The 19,424-nt window shown below is 35.9% G+C and overlaps 1 protein-coding gene across 4 annotated transcripts in view; it reads right to left on the bottom strand.

The window, feature by feature from the left end:
• Nucleotides 1–19,424, bottom strand: part of LOC128015602 (protein Shroom2) — a 55,778-nt gene extending 36,354 nt beyond the window's left edge. Inside the window, exons 1-3 of one of the 4 annotated variants that reach the window (XM_052599576.1) lie at nucleotides 19,123–19,424; nucleotides 17,173–17,397; nucleotides 3,665–3,813 (exon numbers count right to left, since the gene is read on the bottom strand). In XM_052599576.1, coding sequence (XP_052455536.1) covers nucleotides 3,665–3,813; nucleotides 17,173–17,385 — 362 coding nt within the window. In that variant the 5' untranslated portion in view covers nucleotides 17,386–17,397; nucleotides 19,123–19,424. Of the gene's footprint in view, nucleotides 1–3,664; nucleotides 3,814–17,172; nucleotides 17,398–17,862; nucleotides 18,234–18,489; nucleotides 18,618–19,122 lie in introns of those variants that run through there. The other 3 variants (XM_052599583.1, XM_052599577.1, XM_052599578.1) reach the window with 3 other exon arrangements.

The following is a 19,424-nucleotide window of genomic DNA, read 5'->3' as shown; positions in this document are numbered from 1 at the left end:
AAAGAATACAGTAACCAATGTAAACTTGAGGGCTTTAAGCTAATACAGAGAGTGCTTTTCCAAAAAAAAATAAAAATAAAAATAAATAAATAAAAAAATTAACAGTGGGAGCCAGCAGCCTGTCATGGAGAAAAAAAAATCTCAGAATGCTCCACGTGAAACTTTGGCGTTCCGCCCTTTTTCTATGGTGTCTAATGATTTTGGTTAATATGCACGAGGTAGAGAGAGAGAGAGAGAGAGAGAGAGAGCAAGACTGCGCTCGTGTAGTTTGAAGACTGTGAGTGCGCGAGCGCTCGTGAAACTTTGGTGTTTCACCCTTTTTCTATCGTGTTTAATGATTTTGATTAATATGCAAAAGGGAGAGAGAGAGCAAGAAGCGCTCGTGTTGTTTGAAGACTGTGAGTGTGTGCGCGCAGCCGGGGCTCTCTCTTGTATGCCCCGTCAGGCTCAGCGGTCATTCTATTCTACATCACTCATCGATCAAATAAGGCTTTGACAGCCGCCAAAAAAAGAACAATGTTTATATTGTTTATATAATGTTGGACAGAATGTTGATCCGGCCATCGCGTATATTCAGTGCACATAAGGTAAACGTTTTGCAAACGTTTATTAGAGAAATAAAAACAGGTCGACGAATCGATGCGCATATTTTGCGTCAACGTATTTTTTGCATCGACGTCAATCAATGACTTCGACGCGTTGTCCCAGCCCTACTGCAGCCACAGCCATCATTACCAAGCGTGAACTATTGACTCTGACAATGAATGAGAATATGAGACGAAGCGAACACACAAGCCATAGTGTGACATCCATTAACCAACATTGTAAACATAGATGACATCATGGGTTTTTATTTAAAAGAAAGAACGTAGCCTTCGTTTGCATGTAGGCCTAGGCAATTCATATATTTACAATACTTACTAAAATATAATTAATATTATTTTATTGCTTTTGTATTAGTTGTTTGAAGAGTAAAAAAAAAAATTGGTCAGTCATAACACAAATTTACAACCGGCAAGTTGGTCAGACTAAAAACAAAAAATAAATAAATAAATTTGAGTCTGTCCTAAATTGACAGGGTCGGTCAGGTTACGGCAAACAAGAATATTTTTAAGGATGGCCTAAATTAAATCCAAACCTTTGGCTATCATTAATCGATCCCAAATATGGCTTATCAGCTGAAATATGTAAGTATTAGTAACTTTACATGGCCGCTCAATCTAATGTTAAATTAGAAAAGCTAGAAAAATGTGCGCTGTTCAATTACCTGAGCCGAGTATGGAAGCTGAACAGTATCGTGCTCACAGCTGGAGGCGCCAGTGCACTCACTTGCTATAGAGTGTAAAATGCCTACTTTCAAATGAAACAATTAAACACTGAAAAAACTAATATTCTTACACTATGTAATCCAAATGAAACTTGCATGCAGGCACATCCACAATGCAGTTTAATCTTACTGTTTTTCCCTGACACATTCATAATCATTACTTCTGCCGGGGGGCTGTGGAAAACTTAATGCATGCGCTCAAGCTCTTATTTGGCTATGTAGGCAATTAAAGGCTCATTAGCATGATTTAAATGGTTTATCACTAAATGTGTGGTTAGTCAACTAATGCTGAAAATTAACAACTACTTGTTAACCAGAAAAATCTTTAGTTGAGGGCAGCCCTAGAATATGCACTATTTGATGTTTCAATTAGTTTAGTAATATAACATGTTACTGGAACAAAAAAAATGTATTTGTTCACTGACTACAAATGTGACTGAAACCCTTAAATCTCACTTTCCACAGACTGTACCATATTCTAAATACTGTATTTAGAAATGATTACCAATTAAATTTTTCATACAAATTCAATGATGTTATAAAAACGTGTTTTTCATGTAATGAAAACTACACATTTAAAATTCTAGGTCAATAATCAATTAATTTATGACAAAAAAAATATACAATAATACTAAAAAAAATGTTTATATATATATATATATATATATATATTAGTAATACTTTAAGCATTTACTTTTAGTATACAGCTGAAATGAAAAATTAAAATGAAACATTTTTATTTTAGCTTTCTATTCCTCAACCTCACAGTGTTTGCTTGTAAGTGCTAGAAAGCGATCTGGCAGAACTGGACCATCAAGCATTCAACGGCTCCCCAAGCTTCATATGAACTAGTGATGCAAACAACACCAATCCCCAAAGGCTACACTCACTCACTACCTATTTATTCATTGGTGTTTCTACCAAACAGGGCAATGAAATATTGATGGGAACACAAAGAATCCTGCTCAAAATATTCAATCCATCTTTTAACATGTAACAAAAACAACAACAATATGCAACCACATATGTCTTTCCACTGACATGAGGAAATGTCAAAGACCCTGTTTACGCCTGCCATTAACATTAGTTTTTGACAATCTGAATGGAATGGCAGTGTAAGCAGGGTCCAAAATGTTTTGCTAGCTAGATCCTTTCATTAGCTGCGTTTACAAGGACTCTACTAATTCAATCGTAATAGGACTAAAAGAACAATCAGAATAAAAAAAAAAGTCACATGTAAAAGCGTCATTCGGACTGAATTGACCAGTTCAGACTAACATTTTATCCAAATGTAAGGGGTGGTTTATTCCTTTTGTAATCTGAGCGAGAGAACATGTAAACACTTGAATGGATTCAATACCAAAACTGGAAAGTACTGTGCATGCGCAGTGACGTAGAAATAGCGTAATGATGTATGACACGCGGAACGATCTGTTCTTCCTGGCGAATAAAGTGTCATAAATAAGCATCCCGTCATAATAAAACTCCCCTTTGACTCAGCATTTGTGAAGTGGTGCAGGACAACATTCCACCAGAGTCCTTGTTTAAGACTCTCAACAACAAACGACTGGTTTGGGGTGCAGGAAGGGGCACTTTTACTATTGTATTTTTTTTTTAAGTAAGCAGCACTGCACAATAATAATAATAAAAAAACCCGAAGTAGATAAATATCATGTGTTTTTTTAAAACAGTATGCGACAAAAGCGGGAAACTATGTATTCATGCAGTGTGCGCATGTCAAAAGAATAAATCCGATCAGAAGTTTGTGACATAAACAGGCATATCATCCCCGATCACTTTATTTAGCGTTCATGTAAACACTACGTTCAGATTCGTTGATCAGAATGAATTCATTCCGATGGAAGCAAAAAGTGTCCATGTAAACACACATATTGTGACCTCATTCAGTGATAGTATACATGTAAACATTACACCTGTGGCATAAATGCTATTCCACCCTGATAACCTGCAAGTCAATCATTGAGCTAAAACAATGACTTTAAACCTAGTCAAATGGGTTTAAAATGTTCAGTTAATATAGCAGCTTGACTAAAATAAATTAGCATTCTGCTCAAAATGTCCCATCTGCAGTGAGGTTAAAATCTGGAAGTGTATTGTCAACTTTCTGTGCTTGCATATCACCGTTCAATAACACACTGACATACAGAGTGATGCATGCATGATGATGTCACAAAATCAGAGAACCTCCCCTTAAAACCTATACAATCTCTGATTCATGTTAGGTGAAAGCAGCTTGACCACTTAAAATCAGATTCCACAGATAGGTCTTAATCTCAGGTGTAAATCGGCCCAAAAGTGAGGTTGCGTATCAATTACCTTTTCACTATCAGGCTGAGAGTCTTGTGGGAGCTTTTGATTAGGCAGATGGCCTCTTGTCTGTAGCCGTTGAGAGAAATGTTGTTGACGTTGACAAGTTCATCTCCAGCCTGCAGTCTTGCGGTCGCGGCCTTGCTGCCCCCTTCCACCTGTGAAACAGACAATACACTCAATCTCAATCAAATCTCTCAGTTTCACGACCATACCTCACCTACAGATGAATTGACCTGTACCAATAGCTCTGCCTTTGTTGAGAGACTGAAACTAAACAAACTATGACAATCATTTTTGGTTCTTTCTTTTCTCTAGACAGAGTGTGCAATATTATTTGCGATTGGGATAATTTGAGAATATTTTGTTGAGCGCGTTTTTGTGCTGGCCTATTGTGGGCTTCCTATATTTTTATATATTACAACTCAATTCAATAAAAACATCTGATTCATTCAGAAACTAAGCAAGTGACTGTCTTCATGATTGAATGAATCATTCACTCAAATGAGGTTAAAAAATACAAATACATTCGCACAGCTTTGAAACTACTTTTATTGGCATTCTATCTGCATTCTACCGTCAATGCATGGACTCTCAAGGCATGTTTTGTTTGGTTTTGGCAACATGAGTGACATCTCACACATCATTAAAACAACAGTGCACACCTCTCCTAGACACTATGGTACATAAACTGAAATATTGACTATTAAAGAAACATCTGATTTTATCATGTGCAAAAGGAAATGTGGATAATCAGTCCTAAAGATCTGATCTGAAAAACAAGTGTCAGCAAAGTCTTAGAGCATTTACTAAAGAACTGCACACAGTACAATGCCAAATACATTATTTGTTGTGTTCTACCTTAAATGACCAAATCAGAAAGGCAATTCATAAGCTTTCCACATCAACACTTTACTTCCAGAGCCGAGCTAGAAGTGAGTGAATCATAAATATTCTGTCATAAAGAGCAGATTTCAGGGAACATGTAGCCAAATAGGGGGTTTGGTCTAAACTAAAGTAAATTCCTGACATGATATGTAATACTGCTCAATCTTCCAGAAAGCCAGTTATCTAAGCCTTTCCCCCAAAGTTCTTCATTATGTATGTCTATAACTCATTAAACATGATTCTTTATCATAATATGTTGCTATTAGTACCATACCATAACATTTTTAGAAGGTCAAATTTAAGCTCAAATAGACAACAAACCTTGAGTTATTATTCTTGCTTGCTTTATCACCAGCTGTGGTAAGATTCAAGCACAAATCGGTCCTGTAATAAACTTCTCTTACTGCTTATACATGCTCAGTCAAGAATGCACAAATGTGCCCATTTTAGTTATTCCTTTGTTGCATGCGGTCTTCCCTGCATTTATTATTTTAACAGCAGCAGGACTCTGTCACAGCCCCCCTCAGAGTTTATATAAAAAATGGAAAACTAAGGATTCTGAAATAAGAAGTACTTAGAGAGTAACTAAAAATGTTAATGTTAAACAGGCACGCCAGTGGGTGCCCCCTGGCATGCCGCAAGATACTCAGAGAATAAATGACTTAGAACAATGGAAATGTTCACTAGAGGTATCAGACCCACACAAGCATTGCAAACACAGTCAGAGTATCAGAGATACGCGTCGAAGTGCCCTTTAATAGGAATGTGAGGTAAAGGCAGAGGTAAGACTGAAAAAAGTTTATTCTCTGTATCATGCATATCCATGACCTCAAAATGCATCTGCAGAGTCCAAGTTGAGACTCTATCTGAGTTTGTGACAAGACCATGACAATGAAAATATGGTCTTGGACTCAGACTTGTGTACGGTTTCTTGTGTACTACAACACTGACTACCAAATTCACACGTCATTTACATGGTACTTCAAGGTTTGTCAAAGAACACAGTATTATAGTACAAAAAAAAAATCAGGGTATAAATCTATTGAATTCACTGTTTATGCATTCAAAAGTCATTTTACTATTTAGAACTATTTCAATTAACAATCCTATTAAATTGGATTTCGATTAAATTTAAAAGACAACTTTATTCAATTTCATTAACAATTTTATTTTGTAACATTACAACACATTTATAAAATACGTCCCCCTCTTTCTTATACATTAGTTCCTCTTTTTTAATTCTTGTCTATGAATCAGAATGACTTGATCAATGGATATTGATATTTATCACAAATTCACAATATTCATTTCATATCATTAATAGGTAAGGCGATGCATTCCACAAGTTTGTTGGACCTCAAGAATAAAACGTAAGCAAATGAACATATAATAATTAATTTACAACATTGTTTCTATTGAATGTCAAAAGCCCCTTTCACACTTCGATTCTGGCAAATACACGGGTAATGTGTCCAGGCAATTGTTCCAGGGTCGTTAGATTTTTCCCTTTCACACTGCCAGTGATTACCCAGAATTTGTGCATGCAAATTCACACACAACCAGTAAAGGTCCCGTAACGACACGTGACATCAGGGCGTGACATGTAATGTACGAGTCGAAAACATTAGGCACGTTATACTTTCACTGAAGCTAGCGAACAATCTCAGCATCAGCGCGGAAAGTGAGGAACTAACTGATATCTGCTTCATTACAGTTTGCACATATTTTTTCATCGCGAAGGTTGATCTTCCTTCAAAACACCTGGTAAAAGAGTCGCGCGATAACGTGTGTCATCACTACGACACCGCATTCGATCTGGTTTTTGTTCACACAGCGCTCATTCTGGAACTGAACCTGGCAATGTTACTAGGTCCTCGACCTGGGATGAGTCCCGGAATCAATCCAGGGACATGTTTGCTTTCACACAGAAGGCGACCTGGCAATGTTCTGTCAATTTGCCGGGTCCGAAGTGCAGTGTGAAAGGGGCTAAAGAAAGTGCTGCACAACAGTATTTATATACTGTTAACATTAAAACATGGATGAAAATATCTTGCTTGTATGGTATTCCTTGAGAAGTACATTTTCCAACACAACAGTAAAATATTTGTCATAATTTCTTCAAGTTAAACCAACCTTTTATTTTGGTGGAGTGTTGTGCAGACCTCATATAGAGAGACAGCAAGCTGAAAATGCATCACTCATTCATACAGAGACACAGAAATCTTTAGCAACATCTAGATGTAGGCTAAATACAGAAAATTATATATAGAAAAAGTTTACCAATGTCGTGGATAATTTTTTCCCCCCTATAAATATTTTCTTGCAAAAAATGATTGTCCATCCCTACACTGGAAGTGAATGTGTCCTTGCAATATCATGGCTTTTTTCAATATATATCATAACCTTAGTATCAACTTGGAGTAATTTCTTAATGCCATGGTAATGGCACCATGGATCACTTTGTCATGGGCTAATGGCATCACTACGGCTTCAACAACCAGGTTGTATTTTTCTAATGAATTTTTCAAAAGCTTGAAATGTTCCATGACCTTGCAGTCTCAGCATGGGGTCTGGAGCATGGGGTGGGGTGGGGTGAGGGATGGATGTGGCTGAGAAGAATGTGTGAGTTCTGCTGAATGGTGTCCTTTGCTCTACGCTGACAGAGCACTGAGCTTTTCAGCTACTTAACAGCCTATCCTGCTGTGCTCAACACACACGCTCTCTCTCTCCCTCTCGCTCTCTCTCTCTCTCTTATACACACACACACACACACACACACACAATACTCCAAGTACAAATGTTCTTCCAAAAGACATCACCTCTCCACAATGGTGCCATTGTCAAATCTTGACAATGAAAGTACATACAATGCACACCGGGAGCTATAACAGGACTCTGCCTGCATGGAACAATAATATGACTAAGTTTTTATTTTTTCAGCTGAACTTGATCATAGACTAAAGAATCTGAGTCGACTCCAGCTACAACAAAAGTGCTGAACTGTAAAGATTAAGCTCTTTGGATGAACACTGTATCCTAGCACAAACAAAAGAACATGAGCTCCTTGTGGTTTAGCATCAGGAATGCATCTAAATTCCTGCCCCTCCAGGCAACAAAATAAAGACTGAAAACATACTTTCGAAAAAGAAAAAAGAAAGAAAGAAAAAAAAAGATAGTTTGCTGCAATTACATCTATCGAGAGGCCTACATCCACACTCCTAAAGAGCGCTACTGAGTATCTGTGTTTCAGGGGAATGGCCAACCAACCCTTGTATGTTGAAAATATCAAGAGTAGAGCTGAAACGATTCCTCAAGTAACTCGAGTAACTTGATTAAAAAAAATGATCGAGGCAAATTCCTCTGCCTCGAAGCCTCTTTTAAATTATTTTAAATCTCACGTCAGGTTCTTTCGCGATGATTTTTTAAATGTGACACAACACGTTTGTGTCACCCACAAAGCAGAAGGAGCCACGAGCATTGCTTCCGAAATCGCATACTGCAAAGAGTCAGCAGTGTTTTGATTTGTGGGCACGGGCAAACGTAAATAGAACGTTGTGGTGTGTGTCCATTGCAAGACAGAGCTGGCATACCACAACAAGGGCCATATGATTTCCGCGATGCAGAAAACATGGAAGGAATCACGGAATCTAGTCATAAAAACTGAATTTACAGTTTAATGTGGAATGGCACGGAATTTGCCAAATTTTGAATTAATTAACCAAGGTCATTGCACTTCATCAAATCACAATATGGACTAATATCTGTAAATATAAAGAACAGTCTATTTAAATATGAATCCTGCATGTTCCTTTAATGAATGGAGCAGAAGCACGTCTTCCTTTATTAACACACTGAAGCGCGCGTGACGCTCGCGGTAATTTCAGCATCTGCTGTCTCACTAAGTAAGGATGTGAACACATGAACAACATCTCCATAACTGCTCTGACAGTCACTTCATGAGCATTTGACCATTTGATTGGAGTAAAACTAGCGTCACATCACATACACAGAACTGTAAAGGTATGTCAACCCGTCAAAATAAAAGTCCGGTTAAAGACTATTGTTCAGCAGAATGTACATAAGCCTACCACTAAAAAAACAAAAATCAAACATTACTATTATTTTTTTTAAGGTTTAATCGCACAATATTTCTTCCATGTTTCATTTTTAATAGTAAATCCCCTTTGTTTGCCAAAAAGTTAAGTTAATTTTCAATAATTAAAAGATAAATTAAATTAATGTTTTATGTGTTTAATGTTTAATGTGCATCTCAGAAAATGCTTTATTTAAAACCCCAACTAAATGGAACTTAAATGCACTTAATTCATCTCTCAACATTCTTGTCATTGTTCACAGTACAAGTACAGACAGAGAAACAATGGGTAATAATTAAATGTTTATTTTTGATGTATGCATTGCATTCTATGCATTTAAAAAAATAAAAATATCTTTTTTCTAAAAAAGGAAACTTAGTTGTTCAATGCGCATTCAACATGGATGTTAATACGCACAAACACACACCGAGACGGTTTGGTGATACATGAGTTCATGGTAATTATTAATATTGCACTTTAATTAAGCAAAAACACATTTTATCCGATTACTCGATTAATCAATGGAATTTTTGGTAGAATACTCGATTACTAAAATATTCGATAGCTACAGCCCTAATCAAGAGAATCATATATATTGGGGATGCACAATATGTCATATATTATTTCTTAATTTATTTGTATTGTTTATATTAGGGCTGTAGCTTTGTAATGGAAGGTAGTCTGTGTTTGTTTCTGCAGTGGAGAGTGTGGCCTGAGAGTTGCAGTTATTTTATTCACTCTCTGATCAATAATTACAATAAACTCTTGTATCACCAAACAGTCTCGGTGTGTGTTTGTGTGTATTAACGTCCATGTTGAACGTACGGTCCGTCCATTACCGTCACAGGTCTCTTAAAATTAAAAACTAAGTTTCCTTTTTTAGAAATTTTTTTTTTTTTATATTTTAAATGCATAGAATGCAATGCATACATCAAAAATAAACATTTAATTATTACCCATTGTTTCTCTGTGTGTACTTGTACTGTGAACAATGACAATAAAGTTGAAGATGAATTAAGTGCATTTAAGTGCCATTCAGTTGGGGTTTTAAATAAAGCATTATCTGAGATGCACATTAAACATTAAACACATAAAACATTAATTTAATTTATCTTTTAATTATTGAAAATTGACTTAACCTTTTTGGTAAACAAAGGAGATTTACTATTAAAAATAAAACATGGAATAAATGTTGCGTGATTAAACCTTAAAAAAATGTTTGATTTATTTATTTATTTTTTGTGGTAGGCTATGTATATTCTGCTGAACAAAAGTCTTTAACCAGACTTTTATTTTTACAGGTTGACGTACCTTTACAGTTCTGTGTATGTGATGACCAGGCGGCAAGGAAGTCGACCGGAAGTTGAAGTCGGCCGGGTATTTTTATATCAAGACTACATTTGCCATCATCCAACACACACTTTAAAGTTAATCATTCAAAGCACTAAATTATCATTGTAATCTTTAGCAAATCTCAAAATTAATATCATTCTTTCATAATGCACATTCAAATGTGTTTTTTTTTTAATTCTCTGTGAAGAACTGCACTACCTATAATTGCTGTTGAGAGATCCACCAATATAAGTTGCTATTACTGTGTAAATCCCCATTCACACCAAGAACAATAACTATAAAGATAACTATAAAGATAACAATATTAGCGTCCACACCAGCGAACAATATCGTCTGTTTATTCTAAGTGCACATGCGTCTGCTGCTTTAAATTCTCAAGCTCGTTAGAGGATGGATTCTGATTGACTGTCAATGTCCGTATCGTTCATCAGCTGGAAAAAAATAATTCTGAAAATGATTCCAACGATATCTTTCTCTATGCCTTTATTGTAGTGTGGACTTTGCTATTCTTTAATATTGAGAACAATTTTTAGAACTACTGTATTTTCCGGAATAAGTCACACTTTTTTTCATAGTTTGGCTGGTCCTGCGACTTATAGTAAGGAGCAACTTATTTATCAAAATTAATTTGACATGAACCAAGAGAAATGAACCAAGAGAACACATGACCGTCTACAGCCGCGAGACGGTAATGTTTTGTCTTGGTTCTTGGGTCTAAATAAATGCGACTTATAGTCCAGTGCGACTTATTAGTTTTTTTCCTCATCATGACGTATTTTTGGACTGATGCGACATACTCAGGTGCGACGTATAGTCCGAAAAATACGGTATATCTTTATCGTTATCTCTATAGTTATCGTGCTTGGTGTGAATGGGCCTTGAACTGGAAATCAAAGCAAATTAACTCAGCAGTGACTCCCATTAATTGCATTTCCATTGTCATTTAGCAGACACTTTTATCCAAAGCAACTTACAAATGAGGACAATAGAAGCAATCAAAACCAAAAAATAATATGTAAGTGCTGTGACAAGCCTTGGTTAGTATAACAGTACGCGTAGCAAGTTTATTTTTATAATAGAATAGGAATAGAAAAGAAAAAAAATAGAAAACCGTATTAGAGGGTGTATTTTTTTATATTTTAAATAAATAAAAAGTACACAGAATAGAAAAATAAAGCTAGTCTTAGAGGGTCTTTTTTTAAATAAAAATAAAACAAATAGTAAGAAAAGAAACAGAATAGAGTGCTAGTGTTAGAGGATCAAGTGTAGATGGAAGAGAAGTGATTTTAGCCATTTCTTGAAGATAATATTGCAATATTGCAATGGAGTCTCCATACAACCTCAGACTACTGAATATGTCTGAATAATTTGCAATAAATATTATTATTTTATGCATCCTTGCAGTCAAAAGATTTATGAAGTACTGTTGTTTCTGATTTAATTTTATTAGTCCAAATTGCAAGTTCAAAGTAAGAATTCAAATATTTTTTATCAAATGCTTGGTTCAAGGTTTCAAGAATTTTTAAATGCCTACAGAAAAATTGAAACACACTTCCTGATATAAAGCTGCTAATAAAATGTGCCAATATCTGTTGAATTTTTCTTCAGAACACAAATGGTTGCTGTCTCCATATCCAAGGATAGCTTACACAAAGCAGTGTGTTCCTTTACACAAACACCATTATTTTTCACAGAAGCCTTTGGCAGTTTGGTGCAGTCTAAACAATAGATGCGTGCGCATGTGTGTATTTGCATTGAGCAAGCTTTCAGAAAAGACAAGAGCAAAGGTCTTGAAATACTTCAAAACATGCAAAGTGAGGTTAAATACTCTTTCCTGATACTTCTTCCTCTAAACATGAACAGACATGCACTGTAAAGTTAAAAGTCAAGCTCTTCGGAGACAAAAACTAATGAAAGACGGTCTAAATTTGACTGGATCCTGCCACTCCTCAAGTGAAGTAATTATCATAAAAAAGACTACCATTAGCAGACTATCATTAATGGGTTTCAGTGTGTGGGTGAAGGGTTGTTGGCACCAAATTTGCTCTGAACAGGTCAGGGTGTGACAGTCGACTGATGAATCCTGTTATCGACAAATAGATTTACCATTGCTCATTTAATGGCTGCACTTTTAGGGTCTCTGTGTGTTGAAATGCATAAAATAAAAAACAACAGAGCTGGTGTGTGAAAGGCTACATTGTACAGGATTATTAGAGAGATTATTGAAAGGAATTAGGGGAATTTTAATTTGTCCCATTTTTCTGTATAAATACCCTGTTTAAATAAAGCTGCTTCCTGAAGCCCTCTTTCAGCTAATGTACAGATGAATAAAGCAACAACTAATGACTTACACAGAAACACAGTTTGCAGCAATAAAATGTGCAAAAAAAGTCCCATAGATTTACACTGAATGTCAGATCCAAGCCATATCAAGGAACCAGAACATCATAGACTTCTGTATGGAAAACCACCAAGCAACCAGTCCGAAAACTCAGAACTGCATAGCCTGGCAACCACCCACAACACCCTAGAATCCATCAGCAGAATATACACATAGATATAAAAAAAATCTCTTTGAAAAAAAATATGCATTAAATTAAACTGATCAAAAGTGACAGTACAGATGAAAAAATTTATATTTCAAATAATTCTATTATAATTAGCAGCACAAGTGTTTTGACCTTTGATACCAATAATAATAATACATTTTTAAAAAATCAGAATAAAATCTGCATATTAAAATGATTTCTGAAGGATCATTTGACACTCAAAACTGGAGTAATGGAAATTTAGCTTTGCCATAACAAGAATAAATTACATTTTAAAATAGATTAAAATAGAAAACAGTTCTTTTAAATTGTAATTATATATCAGAATATTACTGTTTTTACTTTATTTCTGATTTTTAAAAAAATCCAGCCTTGATGAGCAAGACACTTCCTTCAAGAGCAGAAGTAGGTAGTTTATACGATCACATAGCTCAAATCAGACCACATTTCATCCAGGTAATAAATAATAAGTGAAAATGCCTTTGCTAAAAAGTTGTGTATAAAGATGTCACCAAACATGTTACGGTGACCTCACTTATCAAGGTTTTCATCCCTTACTTACAAGATGTCAACGGCAAAGTGACATTGCCCAGGTTTCTTTAATCCAATCTAAATTGATCCCAGATGCTGTATCATGCAAGTCCAACTGGCTTCAGGCTGTCAAAGATAATTCAGTACATTTGGATAATCAAGCAAATCTTCAACATTCCTGTGCTGCTCCTGGCACTGCCAGTTTGCCTCAGGAATCACAGAAAAATGTAGTGAGACAATCCACTGGAATGAGCTAATGAAATCAAAAAATAAACTATTCAATAATTAAACTGCAAACCAACTAAATGCCTTAAATTCAGCCTTTAACTACTGTAGCTGAGGTAAAGTTTCCCTAAATTTAACTCCCTGATTTACATCCTTTTATCTTTTCCTCGTTTGTGGTTTAATATAAATATCAGGGAACAGTCAGCTTCCAAGACAGGCTTCCTGAACACTTGGCATCAAATTATTTTCTCATCAACATAGTATGTCTGTCACTTGATGTATGAGGTTCGGATGAAATCCAGAACACAATAACAGAATGTCTACTTTCACAAAGACCAGTACAACGAGAAACAATTGTTGAACAGATTTGACAAATCTTAGAAATGACCTCAGTTCACAATGTTCATTTCTCGCATTCTATTTAGGACAGCTTAATAGTATGCAAGAAATGAATGTTGAAAACAGCAAGCCAACAGATTTCTTTTTTTTTTTTTTTACTTTCTAGGCTAATATTACCTGTAACCTCTTGTACTATAATACAGGAGATAGACTTTTACAGTGTATAAAAGTGCTTATGGGCAGGAAGCTGAAGCAGTTTATAAATATATGAACTCAATGGTAACACAAACAGTACAGTTTCATTACCATATACTGTGCCAATAAAAGTGCTGTCTTACTGCATATTTTTAAATATGTACTTTTTCATCAAGAGTATACATACCTCTACCACATACCTCTGGCATGCATATTGAGATACAGCCCATGTTTACAACTGGCCTTTGTTCGTGCAGTTTTCATAGATGATCTAAGATTTAGGAAGAACTGAAGGGAAGTGATCCACACCAAAACGGGATACACTTGGCTCAGAAATTTGATTATACTTAATAAAGGTCATTCAATTGTTTTGTCTGTGGCACTTGTACTAGAACAGCAGGTTGGGACAAAAACACCAATGTGTCAGGAATAACAATGGATTCACAATTAATGTTTCAATATGATTAGAGTCAACAAGCAAGCTATGGAAACCTTTTACCTATATAATAAATGGATCCAGGTTTAGTGCTTTGCAAAGTATGAAGGTTCTGGTTTCAGTCCTTTATGAGTTATGAGGGATACTGAGAGCTTGAGAACCAAACAATCAATCAATAAATCAATCAATATATCTATCAAACTAATTTTGTACTGAGTTGAAGTAGCCTGAGGTGAAGTTATACATTTCTGAAAACACAAATGTATAAGAAAAAGAGAGATAACGCCAAACTGACCTCATAAAATACAGCAAACAAGGCAGGAACAAGAACAAAGAAAAAACATGGAAAAATAACTTAACACACTAAAAAAAAAAAAAAAAAAACCTTGATGAAAACAATGACACACTTAAGCCTAAATCTCGAAAAACAGGTACAAAGGTTATTTTACGGCAGGATTTGCCATCATATGATCCAGTAGGAGCAACAAACATCAAGCGCATCAACAAGGGGGGTAAAAAACTTCAGTACATTATTAACCGCTCTTACCAATTCCTGAAGTGTGACAGGGTCTGCAGGACTCACAGAAATGGTTCTTTATGAATAAACGTCCAAAGATATGAAAAACCACACTCAAACTTTAAACCATCCCCTGAGAAACTGTGTTCTATTCAATCGAAGGCTTCCATGAAATGACCTATCTTAACATTTTAGCTCCTTAAAGACCTCAGCAATGGCAGGAATTTACTTCTGAAAGTCACATGCACCTCAAAACTACAGTGTATACAGGGACGGCCACCATAGTTTTAAAAACATATTAAATATTCTCTTTAGCTAAACGTTGAGCTAAAATTGTCTAAAAGAGATAGATCTACACACTTAATGCAGAACATAGGCATGCTATGCTGAAAGTAAGAGCAAAGAGTATTCTTTCCAAATTTATCTGCAAGGTCCTTCAAAGTTGATCAGTAACCAGAAAAGCACACACAAAAAAGTTTTGGTCGCTGTTTAAAATGAGTTGCTGAAAAACTGCAAGAGACCAAACTGCCATTTCCACAGCCATATATGTACAAAACATTTAAACTACAATAAATAAATAAAAGTTGATCTAAAATTTGCCAGTTGTTGTTGGACAAAGGACTTCCTTTCAAGCAATCACTAAATATTTAAATCTGTAATCAATATGTAAGAGTAACTATATGCATTATAACACAACCATATACACTACCGTTCAAAGGTTTGTGGTCAGTAATATATTTATTTTTAAAAGAAAATATTCATCTAAAGTGACAGGAAAGACTTTTACATTGTTACAAATATTTCTATTTTAAATAAACGCTGTTATTTTGAACTTTCTATTCATTAATGAATCCTGAAAAAAATGTTAAGCAGCACAACGGTTTTCAACATTGATAATAATAAGAAATGTTTCTGAAGGATCATGTGACACTTAATAGTGAAGTAATGGCTGCTAAAAAAGTCAGCCTTGCCATCACAGGAATGAATTACAAGTTAAAATAGTACAAATAGAAAACAACTGTTTTAGTTGTAATAGCATTTCAAATAAAGCATGATAAATTAATAAAAATATTAAACAGACACTTAACATTTGAACAGTAGTGTATACACAACTGTAAATGTAAAGGGTCTATAAAATTATTAAATTCCACATGACTGGAAATTAATTAAATAATTACTAGTGTACTCATTTTGTCCTTTACATAAAGCTAATACTTAAGTCACAAATACTTCCTATGACTGGTCTAAAAAGGTTGAAATACACTGGATTAGACCACTGCAAGACACCTTTGTTTTAAATATCAGCAAATTAGGTAAGACCTGCCTAACTCTATTTGCATAGGTTAAAGCCATACTATAAAGTTTTGGTTTTCCTTTAAAATGTGCTTAAAATACTTGTTCAAAAAACAACTGTCTTTACTTTAAACAGCGTTCTACAGGCCTTTCTGTGAAGTATCTCTCATGACATAATCTATAGCGGTCAACAAACAAAAGAGAGCTATGAACAACATCTGATGACCAGACTAAGATCACCTAAATATTCTGGTGCCCTATGCAGCGTCAAAATGAAAACTGTCTTTTTCTATACTAAGAATATATTTGATAGTTCAGATTAAGACTGAAAGCTCTGGTAATGTGCAAGTGAATATCCGGACAGCGGTCTGTTCCAGCCTCTGTTACACAACCAGTTCAAGAAGAAATTTCTTTGCTTGCATTACCCATTTTTGAGACCTGTACTTTCTCCTCAAACAGGTTTATTTGAATGTTACTTCCTTGTTATGACCCAGTGACTCCTAGAAAGTAAAACTTTCTGCAGAAAAACATTCTTGCGTTGGCCGGGAATCGAACCCGGGTCAACTGCTTGGAAGGCAGCTATGCTAACCACTATACCACCAACGCTCTGTGAACCTTCATGACTCATGCTCACGAGAAATAGAAGAAGGGAAGCTACTCCTCTACTACCTCAGAAGGAACAAGGTCAATTCAATTAAAAATTAGAAAGAGGAACATAAGTAAAGTAAATAAATTTCAGTAATAACAACATGTCTGAATAAATACATTACAACAGATTAAGAGCAACCAATGCTTTGTTATCGTTAGTCTACTTTCAGTAAACTCAAGATTCATTACACAAAACGTTTTAGCATGTTTTATTATCTGTAGTATCTGTTTACATAGCATTAAAGTATATAATTTACACAAAATAAGCACACACATATATACATTATATATTTTTTATAACATAATATATCTGGCTTTACAACAGCTAGACTGAAGAATCTTGACGTTTTTGCACTCTACAAAGCTTGATACACTTAAGTCTCTCACAAACAATACTGTCCAGGTTAGATAAACTGTCCTGGGGTCACCCTGTCTTACACAGAACTCACCTTGGTTATAAGAAGAGGTTCTCCGTGCTCCAGTCCACCTCTCAGGGTAAAACCCCATGGTGCTCCCCCGGTAAGAGTCACATCCATCACTTTCCATCCCTCACCATTATCGTGATGTTCATCAAAACTCCCAGATCTGTCCGAACTATAAAGTTTCCTCTGATCTCCTTCGGGAAAGCCAGAGTCTACAGGATATTGGTTGATCGTGTCCATTTCATAAACAACCTGTCTCCCAAACAACAGAATGTCAGTCCTTTGTGTTTTTGAAAGAAAAAAAAAAGTAAAAAAAAAAAATGTATTCCAAAAGTCAAAATCCTACATAGCCTTTCACGTTAACAGCAGCTGTTGAAGTTATTGCACATGAACATCTCTTGGATAACCTAACGTTACTTTGTTTCCTCCTCTGGACGAGGCACTGTCCATCATTCAAGACCGCTGTTTAATAATAAAGTGGAGAGTAAATTTACAAAAATAACTTACAAACGTAACTTATATATATAGCTTAACTATATATATAGTTTTGTTTCAATTCTTGAAACAAACCACGACGAAACGAAATATTTATTCTTGTTTGTTTATGGTTTATCTGACGTCAACCCCCTTTCATTATGTTAGCATTAGCCAACGGATTCAGTTCAAGTTTTTCCTAGCCATTTAGTGTTTCCTGAATTAAAAATAACAAATGCTCACCGACTGACTGTCGATAACGCAACCGCCCGGATTCGAGTCGTAAATCCGAAACACAGATTAACAGTTAGTCATAAAGGTTCCGCTGTGCTCATACTGAAGGTGAGGTGAGGTTCGTATAGTCTTGTGTTAAGTGCGCGCCGGTAGAGCTAACGTTAGTCAGCTAACCGCGAGTCTTAATCAACAAGTGGATGAACACCGCACTTTACATCTCTTTCCTCAGCCACATTAGAAGTTTCCCAACGTTTGTAAGAACCGAGGCAAATACATTTCCTGCTTAGTTTTTATCCCAACACAAAAGTACTCAGAGATGAGGCTGAAATGCTGGATGGCAGAAGGCTGATCTGTTTGTATGGATTACGCTTTAGAGACTCTTGATTACCTGTGCGCTCCTCATCAGACGTGATCAGAGAGCAGCAGCGACCTCTACTGTTCACTGTGTGTGCACGCACTCTTTTTCAAACACTTATGAATGAAGTTATGTTGATTGCCTACAGAGTAGAATTGCTTCCTTCATATCTCCAAAAGTCTTTAGTTTTATTATGTTTATAAAAGAAAGATTCAGCTTTACCATTACCATTTACCATAAATTCCATCATGAAAGACTAGAAAGATTAAATGCGTTCTTACCGGATTCAGTGCATCTTGAATTTATATTTTTTTATCTGATCTGGCAGCTTCGAGTAGGGCCTTCTCATTCATTATGTGTCTGTAGAACTCCTGGCAGGTGTAGCTGTAGTTGACTCTCACCAGGAGTTGCGCGGTTCCTTGTCTCTCTCCACGCAGCAGTCATACATCCCCCTCACCCCCATGCGTGATGGTGAAACTTCGGTGGCATACACTGCAATCTCCTTTCTTAGGGTCACCTGTAACTGGTTTTAACTATGTATATTTTTTCTCCCATTCCTTATTATACGAACAAAGACGCTTTTTCTACTCGGGAGCTCCGGATATAATCCATTTGTTCTGTTGGGTTTTTTTTTTTTTTTTTTTTGTGGGGGTTTTTTCTCAGTGTTTATTTTCCCGCTCTGACTAGCCGCTAGAACCAATAATAACGGCTGCGCTGCTTATGTTCATTGTTTTCTTATTAACATTTTTTTTTTTATTGTAGAATTGTAATTTAAATGACGAAGACAAAATTAAAATGCGGGACACTGCATATGACTTGCGGGACGCGGGACAAAGCTTCAAATTTCGGGACTGTCCGCTTTTGGTCACCCTAGGGCGGAGCAATACACAGACATTTGATGCCGTTTCACTTACCGTCTGCAGTTCTCATGACCGGGATCTTTTATAGCTAGGACCGCTCCATCCTTCAGTGTCAAACGATGTGCAAATACAGCGTCGAATTGGGCTTTGTTTTATAAAACGGTCTTCAACAAACACACTTGTGAAACTCCTTGGTTGCCCCGAAAAAACAAACTTTATCCACTGTTTAGCCTACATAACGCTTGGTTCTTAAGGAAGCTGTACAAAGTTATCTTTCCCTTAAAACAATAAACACACTTCTTCAGAGACATTCTTCCCGAGGATGTCCTGTGCTGTGCAGTCGAATGAAGCACATT

The sequence above is a fragment of the Carassius gibelio genome, chromosome A6 (genome assembly GCF_023724105.1).
Source record: "Carassius gibelio isolate Cgi1373 ecotype wild population from Czech Republic chromosome A6, carGib1.2-hapl.c, whole genome shotgun sequence".
Lineage (NCBI taxonomy): Eukaryota > Metazoa > Chordata > Actinopteri > Cypriniformes > Cyprinidae > Carassius > Carassius gibelio.
The sequence above is the reverse complement of the archived record's forward strand: the minus strand, read 5'-3'. Positions and strand labels throughout refer to the sequence as shown.